Raw genomic sequence first — 27,862 nt, forward strand, 5'->3', positions numbered from 1 at the left:
GGCAAGTCAATTTGGAATGATGGGATCATTTAATGAACAGTCAGAAAATTGGATTTTATACATAGATTGCTTTAGTTTATTCTTAAAAGTGAACAAAGTGGCTAAGGACATCATGGTACTGGTGTTCTTAAACGGGAACAAGACCTTTATGATTCTAAGGAGTCTGGTGCAACCAGAGAAATCCACAGAGAAGACATTCCAAGAGCTATGCAAAGTGTAAGAAAATTATTTCGCACCCACGTCCTGATGATTGTGGAACGTTTCTGTTTTTATAAATGGGAACAGCATGAAGGAGAGTTCATCGCCAAATTCATGGCCACCTTAAAGAGGTTAGTGGAACATTATGAATTCAGATGGTTCCTCCAAGATGCCTTGTGGAACGGTTTGATTTGTGGGCTCTGACATGAAGCCATCTAATGGAAGCTACTAACAATGATAGATCTGGATTTCAAGGCAGCTTTCGAAATTGCTGCCACAATGGATTTGACCGTCAGCGAACCAACCCAGTTGACGATGCCTGGATGCATCAAGTAGTGGAAACTCAGCAGTGTGGTACAACTGTATAATGCCATTGATATGGCAAGAATGGTCACAAGAAGTCAACGTGTTGAACTCAAAGCCCAATTCTGCAGGTGTAAGGAAGTGAAAATTGTCTGAAATTGCCAGGTATAACCAAAACAAGAGAAGGGGAGTCAGAAAGAAGCAACCCCAAGGAGAATGTACATGCCACCAGCCAGGGAGTAGAGCTAGGAGCCAACTAGGTCCGTGGAAGAAGCAGAAGGCCCAAAGTCAGCAGAGTTTCGGTTAAACATACTGTCACTACGGAGAGAACCTGACCCTTGCTGGACTCTTCCAAAATAGAAGGAATGACACTAATAGATATAAGTGTCCCTGATTCCTGAATCAGTCTAAAGGGAGTGGTTAAGGGTGCTATGATTGAAGCCTGCCAAGATTATACCATGGATATACATGGAACAAGTGGTGCCATGGAAGGACTATGTAGTGGTAAAAGTAACGTAAAGAGACAAGTGTGCAGAACTGCTACTTTACGTAGTCAAAGGCAAATGCTCTCAATTATTCAGACACTCCTAGTTACAAAATTAAGTTTAAACTGGGGCATGTTTAATAGGCTGTCATACTCAAACATAAGTTTGCAAGAGATCTTAGACAAATACAAAGATGTCTTCAAAGGAACCCTGGGGAAAATGAATGGCATCAAAATTAAATTACAGCTAAAGTCAAAGGTTTGTATTATGAGTCTGAAGGCATGTTCCATTCCGTAACATCTGGTCTAAAGTGGAGGTGGAACTAGAATGGCTGTTGAATATGGAAGCATTTGTACCAGTATCCACCAGTGAATGGGCCATTCTTATCATTTCAGACATAAAAATAAATCATGCAGTGAGGATTTGTGGTGACTTTAAGGTCTTTAAGATGTGTGAATCAATACCCACTTCCAGTCATTACAGACCTATTCAGTGGACGGGCTGGGGGAAAGAAATTCACAAAAATGGATCTGGCACAGGCCTGCTTGCAGATGGGAGTCACAAAGTTGAACAAAAGGTGCCATCATTGTCACCCTTTCACCTAAGAGAATGGCCTCAAACACCATGGCAGTGGATTCACAATGATTTCATGGGACCAGTTGTAGAGTTTTGGCTTGCGATCAGTAATTTGCTGAATTTTAGGTGGTTCAAATCACCTCCAGATCCCTGGTTCTGACACTGGACTTATTTAAGAATGTGAAATGAAGAATTCAGTACACAGGTGCTTCAGGGGCAAAAGAATCTCTGTGTTTATTAAATACAGAAGGTAAGTACAATACAAAAAATAAAGGCAAATACAACAAACAGTGAAACTGACACTATCAGTTGTACAGAGGACAGTAATTAAATATGCTATCAAATTAAGCAGAGGTTCAACACCATTAGAAGCGAAACACAGTTTTAATCTCAGAAACTTTAATCAGGCTTCCTATCCTTGAGGTCCCTGCACTGTCACCACCCATCTTACCCTCCCCGCTAGCTCGGTTGGAAACTTTCAGGTCTCTGGAGTTTTAGCTTACCACTGAGGAAAACACGATTTTAAAGTACAGCTGGCCATTCCCACTTGCCATACCCAGTGCCTTGATGAAGACTTCAGATGGGGTAAGCCTTCAGTCTGGGTTGAGTTCTCTGATACAGTAGGACGTGTAGTGGATTTATCAGGTGAGTACCTGGTTTTCCTTACCTTGTGGAGTTTTTTGCAAGCTGGTTTTCACCTCAGGATGTGTCTGAGGCCTTGAGATGTCGGTCGGGTCACTGGTTTTCAGAGGTTGTCGGTTTTAGGTCTGCTGATCATGGTCAGTTGCCATTGGTTCCCCTGGTATGGAACAGGCCTGTGTCCATAGGTTTCAGGATTGCTGTCGAGATACCTCTTCTGGAGATAGCTGTGCAAATAGCTCTAGAGGAGATAGCTGTTTGGGATCTCTTTTCTGGAGATAGCTGTGGGGATCGCTCTTGAGGAAGTAGCTCTCTCTAGTGAGGTTGGGTCCTGCAATTATATTAATTGCTGATCTCTTATCTTCGCGCCAAATCTGAGATTGCCATTGTGCTACTGGTGTTCCCTTTGAGGCTACTGGCTTCCTGATAGTTAAGAGTAGGTGTCAATATATTTTGATTAAATGGAATGTCTGGTATCTCTGTGCATGAATATTGATCGAAGTTGAATGTCTGAATGAAGCCTTTGCAGATACCAGTCTGGGTTGGTGGGGTTTAGGCCTGGTTGATTGTTCTTTTAGAACGGATAAGTGAATTGGATTTTCAGGCTGAACAACAGTTCCAAGCAGCTACCTCTGTGTATTTGTAACTTTCTCAGAGCATAGCCCAACTGCCTTTTTTTAAAAGATTTTTTAAAACTTATTTGAAAAGTCCAGGATTTTGGTCCAGTATTTCAGAATATGAGGATTTTTGCTCAATCCTACTCAGTAGAGGGACAGATGTTTCTAGTGGTCATGGATGCCCACACTAAGTGGCCCATGGTGGCAGCCATGAAATCAGAATCAACTGAATTAACAATAGACTGACTGGATGAAATATTTGCTTGGTTCAGGAAACCTGAAAAAGCAATGAGTGACAATGGTCCACAATTTATGACAAGAGTTTGAGGAGTGCCTGGAAAATCACAAAGACAGACATGTGCACTCGGCTCTGTATCACCCTGTGACAAATGGCCAGGTGGAGATATTTGTTCAAACCTTAAAGCAGGCTTTCAAATCTTCACAAGGAGCGGGTTCACTAAGATGTGAATGAACAGCATTTATAGGAATATGTGATGCTCCAGTATTCTTAAGCATCCTTAACATTCAATCAACATCTGAGAACCATGTTTGACTTGGTGTGGCAGGAAGAAACCAAAGAGATGGTGGAGAGAAATCAAGACGGACAGATGGCCAGAAGGGCGGGAAAGTCAAGGTTGAGGTTATTCTAAAAGAGGGGAGACAGTGTTGTTGTGATATTGTATGCAAGCGAGAAAAGGATCTTAACATGGTGGTGGCTCAAACAGGACCTGTGTCATATACGGTGCAGCCTAGGGGTGAACTGGTCTGGAAGAGAACACGTGGGCCAGTCGGTTACCAAACCTCACCAGCAGGGTGACATTCCTCAAATACAGAGCCAGTTCAGATGGCACCAGCGGTGTGTCTTGTATAAGGGGTGAATGGTCATTCTTCCATGTTTCAGTAAGTATTCCTGATTATAATATAGGTTGGCTACAATGCCTATATAATCTTTATAATTGATGTTTATTAATAAAAGTTTTCAAAATAAAGGGGGAGGAGTGTTATGTATTATGCCCGTTTAAGAGACTGGTCAGGTGACGCAGAGTGGTGGAGTTTAGATCCAGTCTGGAACTGGCTGTCAAGTTGTGAGCATCATCAATGAAGTGTTCCTGTTGAGATTTTTCATTCATCTGCCATTTGTATAATTCCTGGTTCTAAAGGAAGCATCAACATAACAAGTACCAATAGGACAGTTTGGGTAGAAATGATAAAGGCAAGAAGTCACATGTGGGAGTATTGTACAGGCCACTAACAGTAACCATATGATAGGGGGAAGCAGAAGGGAATAAATAACGAGAGTTTTTCAGAAACGTGCAACGATAATAGTGGGAGATTTTAATTCACATACCAACTGGAAAAGTTAGATGGACAAACACAGCCTAGACGGATCAAGTTAAACTAGACCTGATATTGTGCAATACTACAGAATAATTCGTGATCTCATAGTGAAAGTCGGCTGAGATTACCATAAGGGGCTGTCATTCTCAAAGTCGACCCTCAACTGGTTACCCTCAGGTTAAATACCACCAATGCTCTCTCTCTCTCGCTCTCACCCACTCTCTCCGTCTCACACCTTCCCTCTTTCTCCCTTTCACATCCTCCATCTCTCTTTCCCTCTCTCTCCCTGATTCTCCCAGAGAGTGGTGAACTTATTGAATTCTGTGTCACACAAAGGCCAAAACATTGAAACAAGAAGGAGTTAGAAATATTTCTTAGGGCTAAAATATTCAAAGGGTATGAGGCAAAAGCAGGAACAGGAGTACTGAGTTGGAAGGATCAGCCATGATCAATACGAAGTGGCGCAGTAAGGTCAAAGGGCTACATCGCATACTCCTGTTCCTATTTTCTATGTTTCTGTAATCAATAGTTAGCTCCAAATGATAAAAAATAGAATCAAACTAAAGGATAAAGCATATAATTGTGCAAAGAATAGCACATGTCAGAAACTTGGATAGAATACAAATAACAGCAAAGTCAAACCAAAAAAAAAATTAGTAATAAAGAAAATATAGTGTTCAAGAAAGAGCTGGCCAGTTTCTATAAATACTTAAAGAAGAAAAGAATGACCAAAGTGTGCATTGGTTTTGTAGAAAGACTGGAAATTTAATAAAGGGAAGTAAAGAAATAGCTGATGAACTGAATCAGTATTTATTATAGATGAAATAAGAAATGTTCCAGAGGCAAAGATAAACCAGGAAATGAATTTCAGGCTGGAGCTACTGAAAATCACAATCACCAGAGAAGTAGTATTGAGGAAATTGTTTGAGCTGTGGGATAAAAAGTGCTTGGGTCTTGATGGACTTCACCCTATCATCTTCAGTGAGGTGGCTAGTGAAACAGTTAATGTATTAATTTTAATTTTAAAAACTCCCTTGATATAAGGAAAGGTCCCTTTAGATTGGAAGATCACAAATTTCTCCCTCCCTTCACTGAAAAAGGGAGGGATACACAAAGAAGGAAACAACAGTCAGTTGGTTAAACATCTGCCATTAGGAAAATCATAGAATGTTAGAAGCTATTACTGAAGAAAATATAGCAAGGCACTTGGATAAAGAACATAGAACATAAAACAGTACAGCACAGGAATGGGCCCTTCGGCCCCTGATGTTGAGTCGAACATGATGCCAAGTTAAACTAATCCCTTCTGCCTGTCCCTAGTCCATATCCCTCCACTCCTTGCACATTCATTTACTTTTCTAAAAGTCTCTTAAACGCCTCTATTGTATCTGCCTCCATTACTATACCTGGCAGCGCATTCCAGAATCCTACCACTCCCTATGTAAAAAATCTTGCCCCTCACAACTCCTTTGAACTTTCTCTCCTCACTTTAACTGCATGTCTCCTAGTATTAGATATTTCAACTCCAGGGAAAAAATATTCAGAGTATTAACCTATCTATGCATCTCATAATTTTATAGACTTCTATCAAGTCTCCCCTCAGCCTCCACCATTCCAGAGGAAACAAGCTGAGTTTTTTCTAGCTTCTCCTTATAGTTCATACCCTCCAATCCAGGCAGCATCCTGGTAAACCCTTCTGCACCCTCTCCAAAGCCTCTGCATCCTTTCTGTGATATGGTGACCAGAATTGAACACAATACTCTTAAGCGTGGCCGAACCAAACTCTTATAAAGCTGCAACATGACATCCCAGCTCCTGTACTCAAAAACCCAACCAATAAAGACAAGCAAGCCATATGTCTTTTTTCACCACTTGAGTGGCCACTTTCAGGGAGCCATGGACTTGAACCTTTTGTACATCAATGCTGTTCAGAGTCCTGCCATTAACTGTATACTTTTCCTTAATGTTTGATCTGCCAAAGTGCAGTACCTTATATTTACCTGGATTAAACTCCATCTGCTATTTCTCTCCCCACATCTGCAATTGATCTCTATCCCACTGTATCTTTTGACAACTTTCTACACTATCAACAACTTCACCAGTCTTTGTATCATCTGAAAACTTACTAGTCCACCTATCTACATTTTCATCCAAATCATTTGTACATATCACAAACAGCGAAGAGTCTAGTACAGATCGCTGCAGAACACCACTAGTAACTGACCTCCAGCCAGAAAAACACCCTTTCACCACTACCCTCTGCCTTCTATAGGCAAGACAATTCTGAATCCACGTGGTCAATTCGCCTTGGATCCAATGCATCTTAATCTTCTGGATGAGCCTACCATGAGGTACCTTGTCAAAAGCCTTACTAAAATCCATGTAGACAACATCCACTGCTCTTTCTTCATCGTTCATCTTCTCAAAAAATTCAAATTCATAGAATCCCTACAGTGTGGAAACAGCCCTTTGGCCCAACAAGTCCACACCAACCCTGAGAGCATCCCACCCAGACCCATTGCCTTGTAACCCAGCTAGTCTACACATCCCTGAACACTATAGGCAATATAGCATGGCCAATCCACCTAGCCTGCACATCCTTGGACAGTGAGAGCAAACCCACGCAGAAATGCGGAGAATGTGCAAGCTCCACACAGACAGTCACCCAAGAGTGGAATTGAACACACGTCCCTAGTGCTGTGAGGCAGCAGTGCTAACCACTGAGCAACCATGCCGCCCCTTATTAGTAAGACATGACCTGCCTCACACAAAGCCATGCTGATTGTCCCTAATTAGGCCATGTTGCTCCAATGCGCATAAATTCTATCCCTAAGAATTGCCTCCAATAGCTTCCCAACTACTAATGTGAGACTCACCGGTCTATAGTTTCCTGGATTATCCCTATTTCCCAAATTCAAGATAATCCATCAGAGTGAACAAAGTTTTGGTAAAAGGGAAATCATGTTTGACCAATCTATTTGACTTCTTTGAGAATGACCACGTGCTGTGGATAAAGAGGAACTGGTCAATTTAGACTATACTTGAATTTCCAGAGCACATTTAATAAGATGCCACACCAAAGGTTATTGTGGAAAATAAATGCTTGTGGTTTAAAACTATATTGTGATAGAAAGAAGTTTGGCTGGTTAACAGAAAGCAGAAAATTGGTATAAATGGGTCTTTCTCAGGTTGACAAGCTCAATGGTGTGCCACAGGAATTGGTGCTGGTCCCTCAAACGTTTATGATTTATATAAGTGGCTTGGATCAAGAGATGGAAGGCATGGTTGTCAATAGTTCATAAAGTAAATTGTTTAAAGGGCATAAGGAAGCTACAAAAGATATAAAAACAGAAATAGTAGGAAAAATTCAGCAGGTCTGGCAGTATCTGTGGATGGAGAGCTGAGTCAACAATCTTGGTCCAGTGACCCTTCTTCAGAACTTATTATAAGTTAGGAAAGGATTGGTATGCTGAAGACAAAGGTGAGGGGTAAGAGTGGGCTAGGGAACTTTTATTATCAGTGGTAGGGAAACTGTTAAAGAAAATTCTAGAGGAGAGGATTGTCTCCACTTGGAGAGACAAGACTTGATCAGGATATTCAATATGGCTTTGTCAGAGGGTGGTCATGCCTAACAAATCTGATTGAATATTTTAAGAAGGTGGCCAGGCATGTAGATGAGGATAGTGCTGTTAATGTAGTTTGAAAGGATTTCAGAAAAACTTTTGATAAGGTCCCACATAGGAGACTTATCAAGAAGATAAATTCACATGGGATAGAGAATAATTTGATAAAGTGGTTCAAAATTGGCTTAGTTGTAGGAGACAGAGATTGATGACAGAAAGCTGCCTTAGTAACTGAAAGCCGGTGTCTACTGGCCTAATGATGAACAATCAAGGACCCAGCACAGGCCCCTGTTGGTAGGCTATTGGACACTGGCTTCCAGTCACTAAAGCAGCCTTCTGCCAATAACCTCTGTCTCCTATAACTGTGTAGGGATGTGAATTAGTATGTTTGTGGATGACACAGGTTGATTGGGTGGTTAACAGTTAGGGTGATTTACAAATAAACACAAACAGGACGATCAAATGGGCAGATAAGCAGCAAATGGAATTCAACCCTGAAAAGTGAGACACTTTGGAAGGAGTAATTTGACAGGAGTAATTCAAAGAATAACATAACACTAGGAAGTTCTGTGGTACAAAGGGACCTTGGTGTGTTTGTCTATAGATCTATAGAAAATAGGTGCAGGAGGCCATTTGGTTGTTTGAGCCTGAAACAACATTTTATATGATCATGGCTGATCATGCAATTTCAGTATCCCATTCTCACTTTCTGTCCAATCCCTTTGATCCCTTTAGGCACAGGGGCCATTTCCAGCTCCCTCTTGAATATATTTAACGAACTGGCTCCAACAGTTTTCTGGGGTAGACGATTGCATAGGTTCACAACTCTAAAAGAAGAAATTCTTCCTCATCTCAGTTCTGTGTGACTTACCCCATATTCTTAGACTATGACCCCTAGTTCTGAACTTTCCCAACATCAGGAACATTCTTCCCGCATCTAGCCGGTCCAATCCCATCAGGATTTTATATGTTTCTATGAGATCCCCCTTCATTCTTCTAAATTCCAGTAAGTACAAGCCCAGTCAATCCAATCATTCTTCACATGTCAGTCCTGCCATCCCACAAATCAGTCTGGTGAACTTTCACTGGACTCTCTCAATAGCAAGAATGTCCTTCCTCAGACTAGGAGACCAAAATTGCACACAGTACTCAAGGTGTGGCATCACCAAGGCCTGCATAACTGTAGCAAGACATCCCTACTCCCATACACAAATCATCTCACTATGAAGGCCAGAATGCTTTCCTCACCGCCTGCTGCACCTGCATACCAACCTTCAGTGATTGTTCCACCATGCCACCCAGGTCTCATTGCACCTCACCTTTTCCTGAACTGCCACCATTCAGATAATAATCTGCCTTCCTGTTTTTGTGACCAAAGTGTATAACCTCATTTTTAGCTGCATTGTTTTGCATTTGCCAAGTACTTGCCCACTCAGCCACCCTGTCCATGTCACCTGGCAGCCTCTTAGCATCCTCCTCACAGCAGACACTATCACTCAGTGTAGTGTCATCTGCAAATTTGGAGAGATATTATTCAATTCCTTTGTTCAAATGGTTAATGTATAGTATGAACAGCTGCTGTCCCAGCACTGATCCCTGCAGTACCTCACTCATCATTATCTGCCACTCTGAAAAGGACCCTTTCATTCCAAATCTTTGCTTCCTGTCTGTGAATCTGTTCTCTATCCACGTCAATACATTACCTCTGATACCCCACCACCAATGTCAGGCTAACCGGCCTAAAATTCCCCATTTTCTTTCTCCCTCCTTTTTTAAAAAGTGGGGGTACATTAGCAATCCTCCAGTCCATTGGAACTGTATAGAATGGAAAATGATCACAAATGTGTCTACTATTTCTAGGATCACTTCCTTAAGTACTCTGGGATGCAGAGCAACAGGCCCTGGGGACATATTGCATTTTAATCCCATCAATTTCTCCAATATCATTTCCTGACTAATAAGGATTTCCTTCAGTTCCTCCTTCATGCTTGACCCTCTGTCCCCTAGCATTTCCTGAAGATTATTTGTGTCCTCCTTCATGAAGACAGATCCAAAGTATTTGTTCAACTGGTCTGCTATCTCCTTGTTGCCCATTATGAATTCACTTGATTCTAACTGCAACAGACCTACATTTGCCTTCACCAGTCTTTTTCTCCATTCTTAGAAGCTTTTGTAGTCAGTTTTAATGTTTTCCACAATCTTCCTTTTATATTCTATAAATCCTTTGTCCTCCTCTGCTGAATTTTAAATTTCTCCCAGTCCGCAGGTTTTCTGCTTTCCTTGTCAATTTATATGCCTCCTCTTTAGCTTTAACACTATCCCTGATTTCTCTTCTTAGCCATAGTTGAGCCTTCTTCCCTGTTTTACTCTTACACCAGATCATCCATATATTCTTCAAATGTCTGCCAATGCCTACCACTGTCAATCCCTTAAGTATCCTTAGCCAGCTTATCCTAGCCAATGCATGCCTCATACCATCAAAGTTAGCTTATTTTAAATTCAGGACCCTAGTCTCAGATTTAACTGTCACTCACCATTTTAATGAAGAGCTCAACCATATTATGGTCACTCTTCCCCAAAGGATCTCACACCACAATGTTGCTAATTAATCCTCTGTCATTGCACAACACCCGGTCTAGAATGGCTTGCTCTCTAGCTAGTTCCTTGACATATTGGTCAAGGAAACCATCCCTCATATGTTCCAGGAAGTCTTCCTTGATTGCATTGCTACCAGTTTGGTTAGTCCAATCAAGATGTAGATTGAAGTCACCCATAATAATTGCTGTACCAATATTGCATGTACCTCTAATTTCCTGCTTGATACAATCCCCAACATCACAATTACTGTTTGGTGGTCTGTAAACAATTCCCACTAACGTCATTTTTCCTTAGGTGTTCCTCAGCTCTGCCCATACAGATTCCACATCATCCAGGCTAATGTCCTCCCTTATTATTGTGTTAATTTCCTCCTTAGCGAACAACGCTACCTCCCATTCCTTTCCTTTCCATCTATCTTACCTGAAAATTGAATAACCCTGGAAGTTGATTTCCCATCCTTGGTCACCCCAGAGCCAGGTCTGTGTGATCCCAATTACATCATATCCATTAATGAGCAGTTAATTCATCCACCTTATTACAAATGCTCCTTGCAATTAATGCACAGAGTCTTCATGCTCATTTTTAAAAAACATTTATTGCCCTTTTGGAATCATGGTGTAATGAGACCCTTTTTGATTTTTGTCTTTCTTTCTCTGCCTTCCACTTTCATTTTCACTTTTCCTCTTACTGTCTTTTCTTTTTGTCCCCACTTTCTTCCCTCCGACTTCCTGTATTGGTTCCTATTCCTCTGCCATTTTTGTTTAAACACTCCCGCTAGGACATTGGTTCCAGTCCTGCCCAGGTGCAAACTGTCCAGTTTGTACTGGTCCCACCTCCCCTGAACCATTTCCAATGTCCCAGGAATTTGAATCCATCCCGCTTGCACCATCCTTCAAGCCACATATTCATCTTAGATATTCTGCCATTCCTAGCACACGGCACTGGTAGCAATCCTGAGATTAGTACCGTAAAGGTCTTACTTTTTAATTTAACTCCTAACTCCTTAATTAAGCTTGTAGGACCTCATCCGTTCTTTTTACCTATATCATTGGTGCACCATAGCAGCTGGCTGTTCACTCTCCCCTCCCAAAATGTCCTGCAGCTGCTCCAAAACATCCTTAACCCTTCCACCAGGAAGACAACATACCGTCATGGACTCTCATTTGTGACTGCAGAAACACCTATCTATTCCCTTTACAATTGAATCCCCTATCACTATACCTCTGCCACTCTTTTTCCTGCCCTCCTGTGCAGCAGAGCCAGCCATGGTGCCATGAAACCGGCTGTTGATGCCTTCCCCTGGTGAGCCATCTCCCCCAACAGTATCCAAAACGGTATACCTGTTTTGGAAGGAGATGGCTGCAGGGGATCCCTGCACTGCCTTCCTAATCTTCCTCTGCTGTTGGTCACCCATTCCCTATCTTCCTCAGTAATTTTTATCTGCAGTGTGACCAATTTATTGAACGTGCTGTCCATGATTCCCTCAGCCTCGCGGATGCTGCAAAGTGTATCCAGCTGCAGCTCCAGAGCTGTCAAATGGTCAGACAGGAGCTGCAGTTGGACACACTTCCTGCACATGAAGGAGTCAGGGACAATGGAAGGGTCCCTGAATTCCCACATCACACAGGAGGAGTATGGAATGGGTCTGGGATCTCCTGCCATGACTTAAACTTTAAGTTAACTTAACAAAAACAGCAAAGCCAATAGAAAATAAGAGAGAAGAAAAACTACTCACCAATCACCAGCCACTCACTTACCTGCCGCCTGTAACTTCACCATTCAACTTCCTTCTGCTCTGACTGCCTTACCTCTTTGCTGATCACCCTCCTCACCAAAGCCTGGCATTTACTTAAGCCTACACTTAAACCTCCAGCAGCACTACAACCACAAAGCAGCCCTTCTCAAAATGGCCACTCCAAAAACAGCCATTCCACAACAGCTCACCTTTCTTTTATTCACTCCTGAGTAGTGACTAAGATGACTTCTCCCAGAATCCTTCTCAGGAGCATCCTCTGTTGGATACCCTTGCATCGTTCGCTGACACCAGCTCTACTGTTCTCCCCTCCTAGGCGCAGTGACTGAGATGATTCCTCCCAGAATCCTCCTCAGTCGCTGCTCAACAGCACCCTCTATTGGATCATGTTAGTAGGGTGGTGAGAAAGGCATATGGGACACTTACTTTTATCAATTGAGGCATAGATAAAAGCATGGAAGTTCATAGAATCCCTACAGTGTGGAACCAGGCCCTTCAGCCCAACAAGTCCACACCAACCCTCAGAGCATCCCACCCAGACCCATTCCCCAACCCACCTAATCTACACATGCCTGAACACCATGGGCAATTTAGCATGGCCAATCCACCTAGCCTGCACATCTTTGGGCTGAGGGAGGAAACCCACGCAGACACGGGGAGAATGTGAAAACTCCACATAGACAGTTGCCCGAGGGGGAATTGAACCTGGGCCCCTGACACTGTGAGGCACCAGTGCCAACCACTGAGCCACCATGCCATCCTAAAGTTATGATGGAATTGAATAGAAATTAAATAGAACTTTGGTGAGATGACAGTGAGAGTGTTGTCTGCAGTTCAGGTTGCCACAATACAGGAAGGATGTGATTGGAAAGGTGGGGCTGCAGAGGAGATTCACCAGGATACTGCCCGGGATGGAAAATTTATGTTATGAGGAAAGGATTCTTGGGTGTTTTCGTTGCAGCAGAAAAAACTAAGAGGCCATCAGATTGAGATGTAAAAGATGTAAGGAGCAGCTATTGCCCTTAATTAAAGGGTTAATCACGAGGGGACACAGGTTCAAGGTGGGGGATAGGAGGTTTTGGGGGAATGTAAGGGAAAAGCTTTTTTATCCAGAGGGTGGTGACCGTTTAGAATGCACTGCCTGGGAGGGTGAATCATAGAATCAATAGAGTGTGGAAACAAGCCCTTCAGCCCAACAAGTCCACACCGACCCTCAGAGCATCCCACCCAGCCCTATTCCCCATAACCCACCTAATCTACACACCCCTGAACACTATGGGCAATTTAGCATGGTCAATTCACCCAGCCTGCATATCTTTGGACTGTGGAAGGAAACCAAAACACCTGAAGGGAACCCATGCAGACACGGGGAGAACATGCAAACTCCACACAGACACTCACCCGAGAGTGGAATCAAACCTGGGTCCCTGGTGCTATGAGGCAGCAGGGCTAAGCACTGAACCACCATGCCGCCCAAAAGGTGGTAGAGGAGAATTGCCTCACATCCTTTAAAAAGTACCTGGAAGAGCACGTGGCACATCATAACTTTCGAGGCTATGGGCCAAGTGCTGGTCAATGGGATTAGATTGAAGGTTAGGTGTTTCTCACATATCAGTACAGACTAGATGAGCCAAAGGTCCTCTTCTGCAATGTATGATTCTAACATTCTAGTGGGAGTAAAAGTAAATGATAGGTGGAATTGAAGCCCAGAGAGAGGGGGAGTATAAGTTGGGCAGATAAAGATATGGATAATGGTGAGCTGGGAGAAAGAAAAGCTGCCAGTGGGGACAATTAGTGAGTGAAAATGTGTTGGCTGAGGTGAAAGCAGCCCATGTGATGTGATCTGGTGTGTGAGGGGTTGGTAAAAGAGACGGAAGGAGATGCTCAGGAATTAAAATGATTGAACTTGATGTTGAGTCCTCAAGGTTTCAGGGTCTACAAGCAGGAAAAGTGATTAGTTCTTCCAGCTTGCATTGAGCTTTAAAGTTTTGGCAAAGATCTGTAGCTCAGGTTGTGGATGAGGTTGTTGACTTGTTCGTCAAGCTGGCTTGTTCTCATTCAGATGCTTCATCACCACGCTGGGTGACATCATCAGTGGAGCCTCCGGTGAAGCGATGTTTTTCTACTCCACTTGGAATTTATACTGTCTGATCCGTTATGGTAAGTAGCAACATTTCCAGTTTTGATCTGTAAGGGTTTATATATGGGGTCCAATTCTATATGTTTGTTCACTGAAGTATGGGTGGAGAACCATGCTTCTAGGAATTCCAGTGCGTGTCTATGTTTGGCTGGGGCTACTATGGTTTCCTTGTCCCAGTTAAACTGATGGCCTTCATTGTCTGAGTGTACCAATATTAAGGAGAGTTCATAGTGCCATTTTGCTGCTAGTTGATGTTAATGTATTCTGATGGCTAGTCTCCTTCCTGTCTGTCCGATGTAATGTTTGTGGCAGTCGTTGCATGGTATTTTGTAAACCACATTGGTTCTGCGTGTTATGGAAATGGGTTCTTTAATCCTTGTAAGTGTTTGTCGTAGAGTAGCTGTGGGCTTGTGGGCTACTGTGATTCCTAGTGGTCTTAAGAGTCTTGTTGTCAGTTCCAATATGTTCTTGATGTAGGGCAGTGTGGCCAGTGTGTTAGGGTGTACTGTGTCCTCCTGTTAGGCATCTGCAGATGAAGTTGCGGGGATATCCATTTATAGTGAGGGTTTTGTATAGGTGTTCTTCCTCCTTCCTGGGCAGCTCTGGAGTGTTGCAGTGTGTCCTGGCCCATTTAAATTGTGTCCTAATGCAACTTTGTTTGTGGACTTTGGGGTGGTTGCTGTGGAAGTTGAGGATTTGATCAGTTTGGGTTATATCAGTTTTCTGTCTTCTGAGGTTTGGAACTCCCCGTGGGTCATACGTTCAATTTTAACATCCAGGAATGGAAGTTGATTGCTGTTTTCTTCTTCTCTTGTGAATTTAATCTCTGCAAATATGCTGTTGATGAGGTGGTGGGTCTCTTTTAATTTGTTGCGTTTAATAATGACAAATGTGTCGTCTACATACCGGATCCACAGTTTAGGTTGAATGCGATGGAGGGTGGTGTGTTCTAGTCTTTGCAGGTTCGAACTCAGGTTTGATTCCAGCCTCGGGTGGCTGTCTGTATGGAGTTTGCACATGCTCCCCGTGCACGTGTGGGTTTCCGCCAGGTGCTCCGGTTTCCTCCCACAGTCCAAAGATGTGCAGTTTAAGTGGATTGGTAATGCTAAATTGTCTGTAGTGTCCAGGGATGTGCAGGCTAGGTGGATTAGTCACGGGAAATGCAGAGTTACAGGGACAGGGTAGGGGGCTGGGTCTGGTGGGATGCTCTTCAGAGGGTTGGAGTGGATTTGGGGGCAGCATGGTAGCTCAATGGTTAGCACTGCTGCCTCACAGTGCCAGGAATCCAGGTTCAATTCCACCCTCAGGTGACTGTATGTGTGGAGTGTGCACATTCTCTCTGTGTCTCTGTGGGTTTGCTCCAGTTTCCTCCCACAGTCCAAAGATGTACAGGCTAGATGGACTGGCCATGCTAAATTGCCCATAGTGTTCAGGGATGTGTAGATTAGGTAAGTTATAGGGGGATGGATCTGGGTGGGATGTCTGAGGGTCAGTGTGGACTTGTTGGGCCATAGGGCCTATTTCCACACTGTAGGGATTCTATGAAATGGGAGTAGATTAATTTAGGATATCTGGTCAACATGGACAAGGGTCTGTTTCCGTGCTGTATATCTTTATGACTCTGTGACTGTATGAAGGGCATTGATAGGGTAAATAGACATGATCTTTTCCCCGGGGTAGGGGAGTCCAAAAGTAGAGGGTGTCGGTTTAAGTTAAGAGGGGCAAGATTTAAAAGGAACCTAAGTGGCAACTTTTTCACGCAGTGGATGGTGCGTGTATGCAATGAACTGCCAGAGGAAGTAGTGGAGGCTGGTATTATAATAACAACATTTAAAAGGCATCTTGAAGGATATATGAATAGGAAGGGTTTAGAGGGATTTGGGCAAATGGGAAAATGGCACTACACAGGACAAAGCAGCCCACTTGATTTGCACCAGATTCATACACATCCACTCCTTCCACTACTGATGCTTAGTGTGTACCATCTACATTATGCATTGCAGAATTTCACCAAAGATCCTTAGACAGCACTTTCCAAATCCAGAATCACCACCATCTGGAAAGACAAGGGCAGCAGATACACGAGAATGCAACCATCTGCAAGTTCCCCTCCAAGCAACTCACCATCCTGCCTTGGAAATATGTCAGCATTCCTTCAGTACTGCTGAGTCAAAATCCTGGAATTCCCTCCCTAACAATATTGTGGTTCTACGAATAGCACATGGACTACAGCAGTTCAAGAAGGCAGCTCACTGCCACCTTCTCAAAATTAAGTAGGGACAAGCAGTAAATTCTGGCCCAGCCAGAAATGATCAATGCCCATTCCCATAAGTGAATAAAAATGTTAGTCAGTGGATAAATGTCCTTTCATTTCCTTTGGAAAACCCTCAAAATGAATTATTGTTAGATTAGAAGGAATACCATCAATTATCCTCAAAAATAAATTATGCTGGAGATAATTCAGGCATATGGAATTATATTAGAACATAGAACATAACAGCGCAGTACAGGCCCTTCGGCCCTCGATGTTGCGCTGACCTGTGAAACCAATCTGAAGCCCATCTAACCTAAACTATTCCATTATCATCCATATGTTTATCCAATGACCATTTAAATGCCCTTAAAGTTGGCGAGTCTACTACTTTTGCAGGCAGGGCATTCAACGCCCTTCCTACTCTCTGAGTAAAGAACCTACCTCTGACATCTGTCCTATATCTATCACCCCTCAATTTAAAGCTATGTCCCCTCGTGCTAGCCATCACCACCCGAGGAAAAAGGCTCTCACTGTCCACCCTATCTAATCGTCTGATCATCTTGTATGCCTCTATTAAGTCACCTCTTAACCTTCTTCTCTCTAACGAAAACAGCCTCAAGTCCCTCAGCCTTTCCTCATAAGACCTTCCCTCCATACCAGGCAACATCCTGGTAAATCTCCTCTGCACCCTTTCCAATGCTTCCACATCCTTTCTATAATGCGGTGACCAGAACTGTACGCAATACTTCAAATGCAGCCGCACCAGAGTTTTGTACAGCTGCAACATGAAACATGATCTTCAATAATGTTTATAATAACGATACTTTGAAATTTAATTTCTATAAACACTAGGGAGAATTATTTTTGCCAAGTTATATTGACTGTAACATCATCATTATTAATAAGAAAATGTTGTTTACGTTTTTATTCATTTTTAGCCAGAAATGACAGATAATCCTTCTCTTGGCTTTGTTGATGCTGGAATTTCATTTGTTATCCATTCACCCAAGGAACCACCACAAGTGGAGACAATGGGCCTTTTGGCAGGAGTTGGAATGCATGCCCATGCTGCAATACGCCAGTTAAAGGTAAGTGGAGAAATAATATCCTCAACAAACTGAAATCATCTACTCAGAATGCTTTGAGATTTGTTTGAAGTAATGACTAAAATTGAATAAGTCAAAGTTTTGTTCTCATGTTGTAAAGACCAGTTTTATTTTTTGGACTGTGGACCAAAAAAAAGGAAAAGATACTGCTTTGAACCAAGGAAACCATGAAAGAACATGTTGCAGCTTTCAAAATGATGTACTGGAGCTTATTATGCAACGTTGCCTTAGTCGGCGTAGGTTGAGAACATGAGGATGTTTGATACATTGGGCTGAATCCTTATCTAAGTGCATGTTGTATTTAGTTTTTTTGAAGAAGTTCATACCACAAGACCCAGTGAGATTTCTTGCAGTATTTTCGCAAATGTCCCTCATTAATTAGTGACCCCATCTCAATAGCATCCCTCAAGTGAAATCTATTTCCATCTTACCAGGCGCCAGTCCCAGAACACTCATCAGATATCTGATGTCAGAGTCATACAGCATGGAAACAGACCCTTTGGTCCATCCAGTCCATGCTGACCATGTTCCAAAATTGAACTATTCCCATCTGCCTGCGCTTGGCCCATGTACCCGCAAACATTTCCCATTCATGAACATGTCCAAATGTCTTTTAAACGCTGTAACTGTACCTGCATCCAACACCTTCTGTGGCAGTTCATTCCACACACGAATGACTCTCTGTGTAAAAATGTTGTCCCCCTGTCTTTTTTAAATCTTTCACCTCCCCTAACACCCAACCATATAAGGCTTTGGAGTAGATCTGTAGCTCGGGTTGTGGGTGTTGAGGTTGGTTGGCTCGCCGAGCTGGTTTGTTGTTCCGCAGACGTTTCATTACCGTGCTTGGTAACATCCTCAGTGCAGCCTCTGATGAAGCGTCGGTGTGTTTTCCCGCCTGGTTTTTAAACTCTGGGGTCCGTTGTGATGGATTGCCTCACTTCCGGGTTTCCTCCGTAGTGGAATGTATATGGGGTCGAGTTCAATGTGTTTATTAATAGCATGCTTTGTGGAGTGCCACGCTTCCAGGAATTCTCGTGCTTGTCTCTGCCTCGCCTGTCCCAGGATCTTGGTGTTGTCCCAGTCGAAGCCGTGGTTCTCCTTGTCCATTTCCCTTTCACCTTAGTTTCTATGGATGGAGCTAACAGACTGACCTTGGCATATTCCTTGAGTGACCTAACCAGATAACCCCAGATAATAAGTACCAGACCCTTGATTGATTGATGCCTGTACGTCTCCCCGGCCAAGTTTTCCCTAATAACCCCTACCAGACTAGCTGCATTGGAGGCCCAGGACTATGATCCACTCTCCAAACTGTTGACATGTGGTATAGGTATGGGATTAATATAGCACACTGCTTTACAACAAGATTTCTGCACCTTAACTGAGGACTGCTGACCAGCAAGGCAACATGAGTGAATGGGCAAAGGTCTGGCAGATGGAATACAATGTAAATAAATGTGAAGTCATACATTTTGGTAGGAGTAATAGTAAAAAGGATTATTACTTGAATGGTAAAAAGTTGCAGCATGCTGCTATGCAGAGGGACCTGGATGTCCTTGTGCATGAATCACAGAAGGTAGGTCTGCAGGTACAACAAGTAATTAGGAAGGCAAATGGAATTTTGTCCTTCATTGCCAAAGGGATTGAAATAAAAAGCAGAGAGGTTATGTTGCAGCTGTACAAGGTGCTGGTGAGGCCACACCTGGAGTACTGTGTGCAGTTTTGGTCTCCTTACTTGAGAAAGGATGTACTGGCACTGGAGGGGGTGCAAAGGAGGTTCACTAGGTTGATTCCGGAGTTGAGAGGGTTGGCTTATGAGGAGAGACTGAGTAGATTGCGATTATATTCATTGGAATTCAGAAGATTGAGGGGGGGATCTTATAGAAACATATAAAATTATGAAGGGAATAGATAAGATAGAAGTAGAGAGGATGTTTCCACTGGTAGGTGAAGCTAGGACAAGACGGCATAGCCTCAAGATTAGAGGGAGCAGATTTAGGACGGAACTGAGAAGGAATTTCTTCACCCAGAGGGTTGTTAATCTATGGAATTCCTTGCCCAGTGAAGTAGTTGATGCTACTTCAGTAAATGTTTTTTAAAAAAAGGTAGATTTTTTTTGAACAATAAAGGAATTAAGGGATACGGTGAGAATGCGGGTAAGTGGATCTGAGTCCATGAAAGGATCAGCCATGATCTTATTGAATGGCGGAGCAGGCTCAAAGGGCCAGAACGGCCTACTCCTGCTCCTAGTTCTTATGTTCTTCTGTTCTTATGACTTCACTAATTGGTATGACATAGCAAGGCAAGGCATGGATGCTGCAAGCATGCAGGTGGTGCTAAGTGAGCGAGGGCTAAGATACCAAGCATGGCCCAATCCATGACCTTGGTGCCTGTCCATGTTCATAAACTTCCTTTATGACAGGTTGTCAATGCTCATTTTTGGTGCATCCTGCAATGCAAATCAATACTTTCTGAGCATTCTGCAAGTGAATTGGAGAGGTCCCATGATGAGTTTGGTAAGTGTTGGATGCCAATGTCCATGGATGAGGGTTATGTGTGGCTGGTGGCCATTGTTCATTTCCTGAGATGATGTTTGTTACTAAACAAAATGGAGACTGGTTGCAGCCAGCAGCGAACTGAAGTGGCAGGTACCCACTGTAACTTCTAAATTGAGATTTCTTGATTTCGAACTTGTTTGATGCATTTGGTACTATAGAAAACTAAATATTAATGAGATGAGTTGCTGCATTAATAATGCATTTAAAAAGCTATAAATGCTACCCAGTGAGAAAGTAACCTCACCATTCTGCAAAAGCATAAGATAGGAGTGAGACACTTCGAACATCCATATAGTCCTTGTCATCCAATTCAGTCGCAAATCTTGCAAGCCCACTTTGTGTTCAGGGCAATTTTAACTATAGACAGTCCTTGAATTGGTTTTTCAATTGACCAGTTGTTGTTTACTCAAAAGGGCCCAACATGTTAATGACCACTTGATTGATTCCTGGAAGGAGGCTACAGCCCCGTATGTGGACAATAGAGTAAAAACATTGAGCCGGCAAAGAGAAAGCACTTCAATTTCTCTCTCCCTACTCCTGTGTGGAGAAGTAACATAAAATGTCCACAAGCTTTTCCCACTCACCATTTCCCTGTAAATTGCTCCCTCTGCAAATTGCCTGTTAAAAGGGAAAGCCACCTTCAGAGACAATGAAGGGCACATGCTCAAACAGTGAATGAATATTTGCATCAGTGTGCAAACAACTTCATCACTTCAGTAAAAACCTAAAAGGAAGTGGAATGAATCAAAGAAGACCACACATCAATTCCTGTAGTCCAGATTGGTTCTATTAAATTGTTACTTTCAACTTTTTATTTTAACCACTTTTTTCATCCTTAATGTCCTTGTCTCCTTGTATGTCTGTTTGTATGTGTATGGATATTTCAGAAAGGGGTAAAATGTAACCGTTGAGTTCTGAGGAAGGGTCACCGGACCCGAAACAACAACTCTGATTTTTTCTTCGCAGATGCTGTCAGACCTGCTGAGCTTTTCCAGCAACTTCTGTTTTTGGTCCTGATTTCCAGCATCTGCAGTGCTTTAAGTTTTTATATAGTGAACAAGCTATTTGGTATGCTTGCCTTTATTGGTCAGTGCATTGAATATAGGAGTTGGGAGGTCATGTTATGGCTGTACAGGACATTGGTTAGGCCGCATTTGGAATTCTACATGCAATTCTGGTCTCCCTGTTATAGAAAGGATGTTGTGAAACTTAAAAGGGTTCAGAAAAGATTTACAAAGACCATAGAATCCCTATGGTGTGGAAACAAGCCCTTAAGCCCAACAAGTCCACACCAACCCATCCCCCTATAGCCCACCTATGCTCCACATCCCTGAACACTACGGGCAATTTAACATAGTCAATCCACCTAGCCTGCACATCTTTTGGACTGTGCTAACCACTGAGCCACCGTGCCACCCCAAAGGTTGCCAGGGTTGCAGGGTTCGTGCTATAGGGAGCGGCTGAATAGGCTGGGACTATTTTCCCTGGAGTGTTGGAGGTCAAGGGGTTTATAGAATCATGAGTGGCATAGAATGGCCAAGGTCTTTTCCCTAGGGTGGGGGAGTCCAAAACAAGTTCATACATATCAAGTGTCAAATACATATTTTCACTAATAGTTAAATATGATCTGTTCCCATAGTGATCTCCTGTGTCATTGAAGTTGCAACTGAATATATTTATTTTGAGTCAGTATGAATGATGTAAAAAAAAATCAATTTTCCTGTAATTTACAGACTATAAACCAGGAGTATCCTTGGGGAGAATGTAATCCTAATATACAACTAGAACATCATGACACTTATACAACTTATGGCTGTTTACAAGAATGCAAATCAAAGCACATAAAAGAACATTGTGGCTGCATACCCTTCCTGCTACCAGGTTGGTAAGCTTTTTAAAGTGCACTTGAAGTGGCTAAAAGACAATCTAATACTGAATACTTTAAAGTTTATAGAATTATAGATTTGTTGAAGTACAGAATAAGGTCATGTATGTGTCGTATCTGCAAGACAACTCATCTAGAACCAATCCCCACCTTTTCCCTGCAGTCCTGATTCCTTGTTTCAAAAATGTGCCTTATTTTTAATATTTTTGAAAAATATCACAAAAACATTTCAATTTCAATCTTACAGAATTTACAATAATACGCAACCTGTCCCCATTAACCATGTTTCATTCAATATAATTGTAATATACTTAATACTTACAAATTGGAAATTAGAGTAAGTGCAAACATGTAAATTATTTTCCTCAATGCACCGTGCTACTATCTTATGTGCCTCAATACATTGTTTCATAATATACAGTCCTTGAAAGGTGCAAAGCCTGAGGGGTTCTACAACTTTCCAGTCCTTCAGTACACAATGGCTGAATGGGCTCAGATAATGACCTTTCCCCATTATACTTCTGCAGCTTCTGTCCCAAGCTTTAATTTGTCCCTTTGCACAAGGTGCTGGAGTTTGCAATTTGCATGTCTGCAACATTTATCATAGAAAATTTCTCACACTGGAAGATCAGGAAGAGTGCTTTTCTCAGTTGATGACTGTCAAGTTGATGTTTGTCTCAATGTGTATCCTTGGGAATGGTCCATATAACACAAAGTCCTGCTTCACAGAGCATTTTTGAAAGAACCTTAACAGAAACCACTCCATCTCACACCAAACACTCTATGAAAATGCATTTGCCACAAGGAAGTGGCTACATTCTCTTCACCATTACATCCACCTCAAGGACAACATGCTGAGCTGATGAGATTCCAGGAAGGACCTGATGAGAAGAGCCTTTCTCATAGAATCCCTAAATTGTTGAAGCAGACTATTTGGCCCATCGAGTCCACACCAACCCTCCGAGCAGCATCCCACCCAAACCCACACCTCTACTCTATCCCTGTAACCCTGCATTTCCCATGGCTAACCCAACTAGCTTGTACATCCCTAGACACTATGGGAAATTTAGCATGGCCAATCCACCTAAGCTGCACATCTTTGGGCTGTAGGAGGGAAACAGGAGACACCCGGAGGAAACCCATGCAGACCCAGGGAGAATGTGCAAATTCTGCACAGATAGTTGCCCGAGGGTGGAATCAAACCCAGGTCCCTAGCACTGTGAGGTGGCAGTGTTAACCACCAAGCAACCATGCTTTCTCATCAGCAGCCAAGCTACATCTTGGTGATAAAAACAAAATGTGCTGAAGAAACTCAGCAGGTCTGGCAGCACTGGTGGAGAGAGAAACAAAGTGAATGTTTTGAGTCCAATATCACTCTTCTTCGGAGCTTGTACTTGTTTTAAGCTCTGGCCATGAAACATTCTGTCACATGACTTTTGGCAATCCACACAGGGAATCATCCAGCAGGTTCTATTATCTCATTTTCCCACAGGACTTTGAGGCTGTTATGTGCTGATCATTGCCTGATGGATTGTGGTTAAAGATGCTTGTCTGCATAAATGTCTTCACAATGGACAGAAAGTATGACAAGATTTAAATATTTGAAGCATCTGTGGTAATGTGGCTAGACCTCTCCTTCATAACATAGTAGTCAGGTGGAAGTTCAGCATGTCACAGCACTTTCATACTGAAGTTCTACGCACGGCTTGATCCAGCTGCACACAAAGGTAGCCAATAAGATGACAGCAATGTTGGTTATGGATTTCACCCCTGTATCTAAATATCTGTGCATTGTGTCCCTGTGGACATAGTCTATTTTTGACCACTATGTCTTTGAACCTCAAGCGATCATGAGGTGTAGGAATGAGGAATGGGCCAAATCTGTGACATGTACCAAAAACACATTGCATTTAATAATCCGCTTCTGAACTACATTGGAGAAGGAGCATTCCTCCTTGTGCTCATTTTCTGTTTAACCATGACTATCCACTCCTTCAGATTTTAGGGCATGCTCCGATCCCTCCAAGACAAGTACCTAGGAACTTTAGGTAATCTGAACTGACAATGAAGGGGACAAAGTATTGGTTGAGCCAGATTAGAAAAAGAACATGACTCCATTTCTTGTTTCTATTTACCTTGACTCCTAAAGATCCTTGTGGATGCTGACCAATCTGCATACCAACAATGAATCCAAACATTAAATAATGCCATAGTCCATGTACAAGGAGTTTTTGAACTTCTGAAGAAGAGTCCCAAGCTAAAACATCAACTTTTCTGCTCCTCTGATGCTACCTGGCCTGCTGTGTTCTTCCAACTCTATACTGTGTTATCTCTGACTCCACAATCTGCAGTTCTTGCTGTCTCTGAGGTTTTGACTTGAGCATTTTTTCTAATTCATTCATGGGATGAGGATGTCACTGTTTAGGGCAGCATTTATTGCCCAAAAGGCAACGAAGAATCAATCATGTTGTTGTGGCAGATGCCCTTCCCTAGAGGACATTACCGAATCAGATAGGTTCAATAATGCTTTGATTGTTTGAATAATCACCCTTTTAATGTTCACATCATTCTTAATTAACTCAACAAATGGTTCTATACAACAGATGAACAGAACAGGAGAGAGAAGGCAGACCTGCTCAACTCTAGATTTGATTAGAAAGCTTTGTGTTTTCCAACAATTGATTGAATTTGTGCTACTGATGTTTGGGTACAGCAGGTGATTCCCATCTGAAACACCCTTTTGGAGAGCATGTCCATCATTATCTTTATGTGATGTTCTGTTAAAGGTACTTGCTCCTGTTCCATGCTGATGAGGTAGGTGTCCAAACCTCCTCACTTGGGTCCTGCACATAGGCAATCACTGCTTCAGGAAGTTTTACTATCTTTAAGAGAACTAGGTGCCTTAAATCGTCCAGAGCTCAAGGTTTATCTAGATACTCCTTTGTACTGTCAACTAAGACCTCCAGATAGAAAGCAAGAATGCCTTGATTAACATTGCCTCCTCAAGCAAGCCATTTCTAGCGATTGTCTAGGCTTGACCCTCAATGAACAGCTTGTTTCCATAAAACCAAAAAATCACAGCAAATAGGAAGAAGAGTAGGCTGTTCATCCCCGTTGTAAGCCTGCTCTGCCATTCAATATTCCTTATGTCCACTTTTCTTCCCCATAACCCCTCATTCCCTTACTGATCAAGAATCTATCCATCTCAGCCTTAAATATACACAAGTACTCTGCCCAACAGCTGTGTGTGGCATGGGGTTTCAAAGACTCACAACCCTCAGAGAAGAAATTCCTCATCACAGTATTAAACTAGCATCCCTTAATTCTGAGACTGTGTTCTCATTGGAGCCTCCCATGAGGGGGAACATTCTCTCAGCATTTACCCTTTAAAGCCCCTTAAGAATCCTATATGTTTCAATGAGAACATCTTTCTTATAAATTCCAATGAATAGAGTCCTAATCTATTTAGCCTGCTATCATCCAGTCAGTCCTTCCACTCAGAGGATTATCCTAGTGAATCTTCTCTGAACGGCTTCCAATGAAATAATATCTTTCCTTTAATAGGGTATCAAAACTGCTCACAGTACTGCAGGCCTTTGACAAGGTACTGCATAGTAGGTTGTTGAGTAAGGTTAGATCTCACAGGATCCAGGGAGAGACAGCCAATTGGATACAAAATTGGCTTGACAGTAGAAGACAGAGGGTGGTTGCAAGGGGTTGTTTTTCAGACTGGAGGCTTGTGACCAGCGGTCTGCTGCAGGGACTGGTGCTGGGTCCTCTATTATTCATCATTTATATAAATGATTTGAAAGAGAATTTAGAGGTATAATTAGTAAGTTTGCACTTGACACCAAGATTTGTGGTATAGCGGACAGTGAAGAAGGTTATCTGAGAAAAAAAGAGAGATCTTAATTAACTGGCCCAATGGACTGAGGAATTTAAATAAATGTAAGGTGTTGCATTTTGGTGGATCAAACCAGGTCCAGACTTACTAGGTCAGCGGTAAGGCCCTTGGAAGTGTTACAGAACAAGGAAATCTAGGAATACAGATTCATAGCTCCTTGAAAGTACAGTCACAGGTAGACAGGGTTGTGAAGAAGGCTTTCAGCATGCTTGCTTTCATCAGTCAGAGCATTGATTATAGGAATTGGGGCATCTTATTGCAGCTGTATAATACATTGATGAGGCTACATTTGCAGTACTGCATGCAGTTCTGGTCACCCTGCTGTGGAAAGGATATTATTGAACTAGAAACAGGGCAGAAAAGATTTACTAGGATGCTACCTAGACTGGAAGGTTTGAGTTGTAAGGAGAGGTTGGATAGGCTGGGACTTATTTCCCTGGAGCATAGAGACTGAAGGGTGACCTTACAGAGGTCTATAAAATCATGAGAAGCATGGATGAGGTAGATAGCCAACAGCTTTTGAATCTAAAACTAGAGAGCGTAGCTTTAAGGTGAGAGGAGAGAGATTTTAAAAAAAGGGGCCAAGGGATAATTTTTTTTCCTCAAGCAGAATGGTGAGAATCTGGAACGGACTGCCAGAGGTAATGGAAGATGCAAATACAATTTTGTCATTTAAGAAACATTTAGATAGGTATATGGATGGGATAGATATGGAGGGATATGGACCAAATGCAGACAGATGGGACTAGTTTAATTGTGAAAACTGGGCAGCATCGACAAGTTGGGCCAAAAGGCCTGTTTCCATGCTATAGACCTCTATGACTATTGCTCTATGTGGTCATGCCAACACTTTGTACAGTTGCAGTAAGACTTCCACTCTTATATTCCAGCCCTCTTTGACATAAGGGCTAACATTCCATTAGCCTTCCTGATTACCTGCTGCACCGGTGTGCTAGCTTTCTGTGTTTCATGCACAAGTACCCCAAAATCCCTTTGTGTTGCAGCTTTTTGCAGTTTTCTCCATTTAAATAATAATATTCTTTACTTCTCTCTTCTAAATGGACAACTTCAAATTTTCCCATTTGCCAACTGTTTGCCCACTTACTCATTTTATCAATATCTCTCTGTAAACTGCGACTTGCCTCTCCAACTCTTTTTGTGTCACCTGCAAATTTAGCTATGATGAATTTGCTTCTTTCTTGCAGTTTATTAATATGTGTTGTAAACAGTTATGGTTCCAGCACTGATCAGTTTGGAACCCCATTGGTTACAGGTTGCCAAACTCACTGTTTCTTGCCCATTAGCCAATGTACTATCTGTAATGTTTCCACTTTGAAGATCCTGGCAGTGACCTTAATCAGCTCACAAATCAGCATTTAACTATAAGTGTAACTGTAAGTTGGCTACTTGCAGCTATCAGGTGGGTATCCTCTCCTGGTGCTGATTTGCCTCCAGGAACAATTTGGATCATTGCTGTGGGATGTATTTCTTCAAGGTTGCTCCTAGTCCTACCCTGGAATTCACCTTTTGAAACTGAGAAAGTTCTGTGCAATATGCTAATTGATGTGCTCTGACATATTTGGATCCTTTTTAACATTTTAGAGCTCTACAAATGTTACTTATGCCATAGACATCATGTCCAGTATTACCTGGTAGCTCTGCTAAAGAAGAATCCATAAGTAATTTTTTTTCATCTAAATCTTTGCATATTTATTATAATTATTTTATTATTTATTCAAATAGGTCCACAAGACTTTCCTGGCAATACTATTTTTAATGTAATGTCTTCCTAATATGTTTATATATTTTGCTATTTTAACATTATTTTATTTCACTGGTGTAGCAGTTTTGCTGTTCTTAGCTGCTATACTGGAGGGCTTACCAA

At 42.3% G+C, this 27,862-nt stretch overlaps 1 protein-coding gene across 1 annotated transcript in view; it reads left to right on the plus strand.

Moving 5' to 3' along the window:
* The window catches only part of LOC109912492 (acid-sensing ion channel 5), a 188,095-nt gene that overhangs the window by 78,066 nt on the left and 82,167 nt on the right, over positions 1 to 27,862 (plus strand). The window contains exons 4-5 of the mRNA XM_020511931.2: positions 17,463 to 17,612; positions 21,922 to 22,069. Of these exons, the coding sequence (XP_020367520.2) occupies positions 17,463 to 17,612; positions 21,922 to 22,069 (298 nt within the window). The remainder of the gene's footprint in view (positions 1 to 17,462; positions 17,613 to 21,921; positions 22,070 to 27,862) is intronic.

This window comes from Rhincodon typus, chromosome 1 (genome assembly GCF_021869965.1).
Source record: "Rhincodon typus isolate 14 chromosome 1, sRhiTyp1.1, whole genome shotgun sequence".
In the NCBI taxonomy this organism is placed as follows: Eukaryota; Metazoa; Chordata; class Chondrichthyes; order Orectolobiformes; family Rhincodontidae; genus Rhincodon; species Rhincodon typus.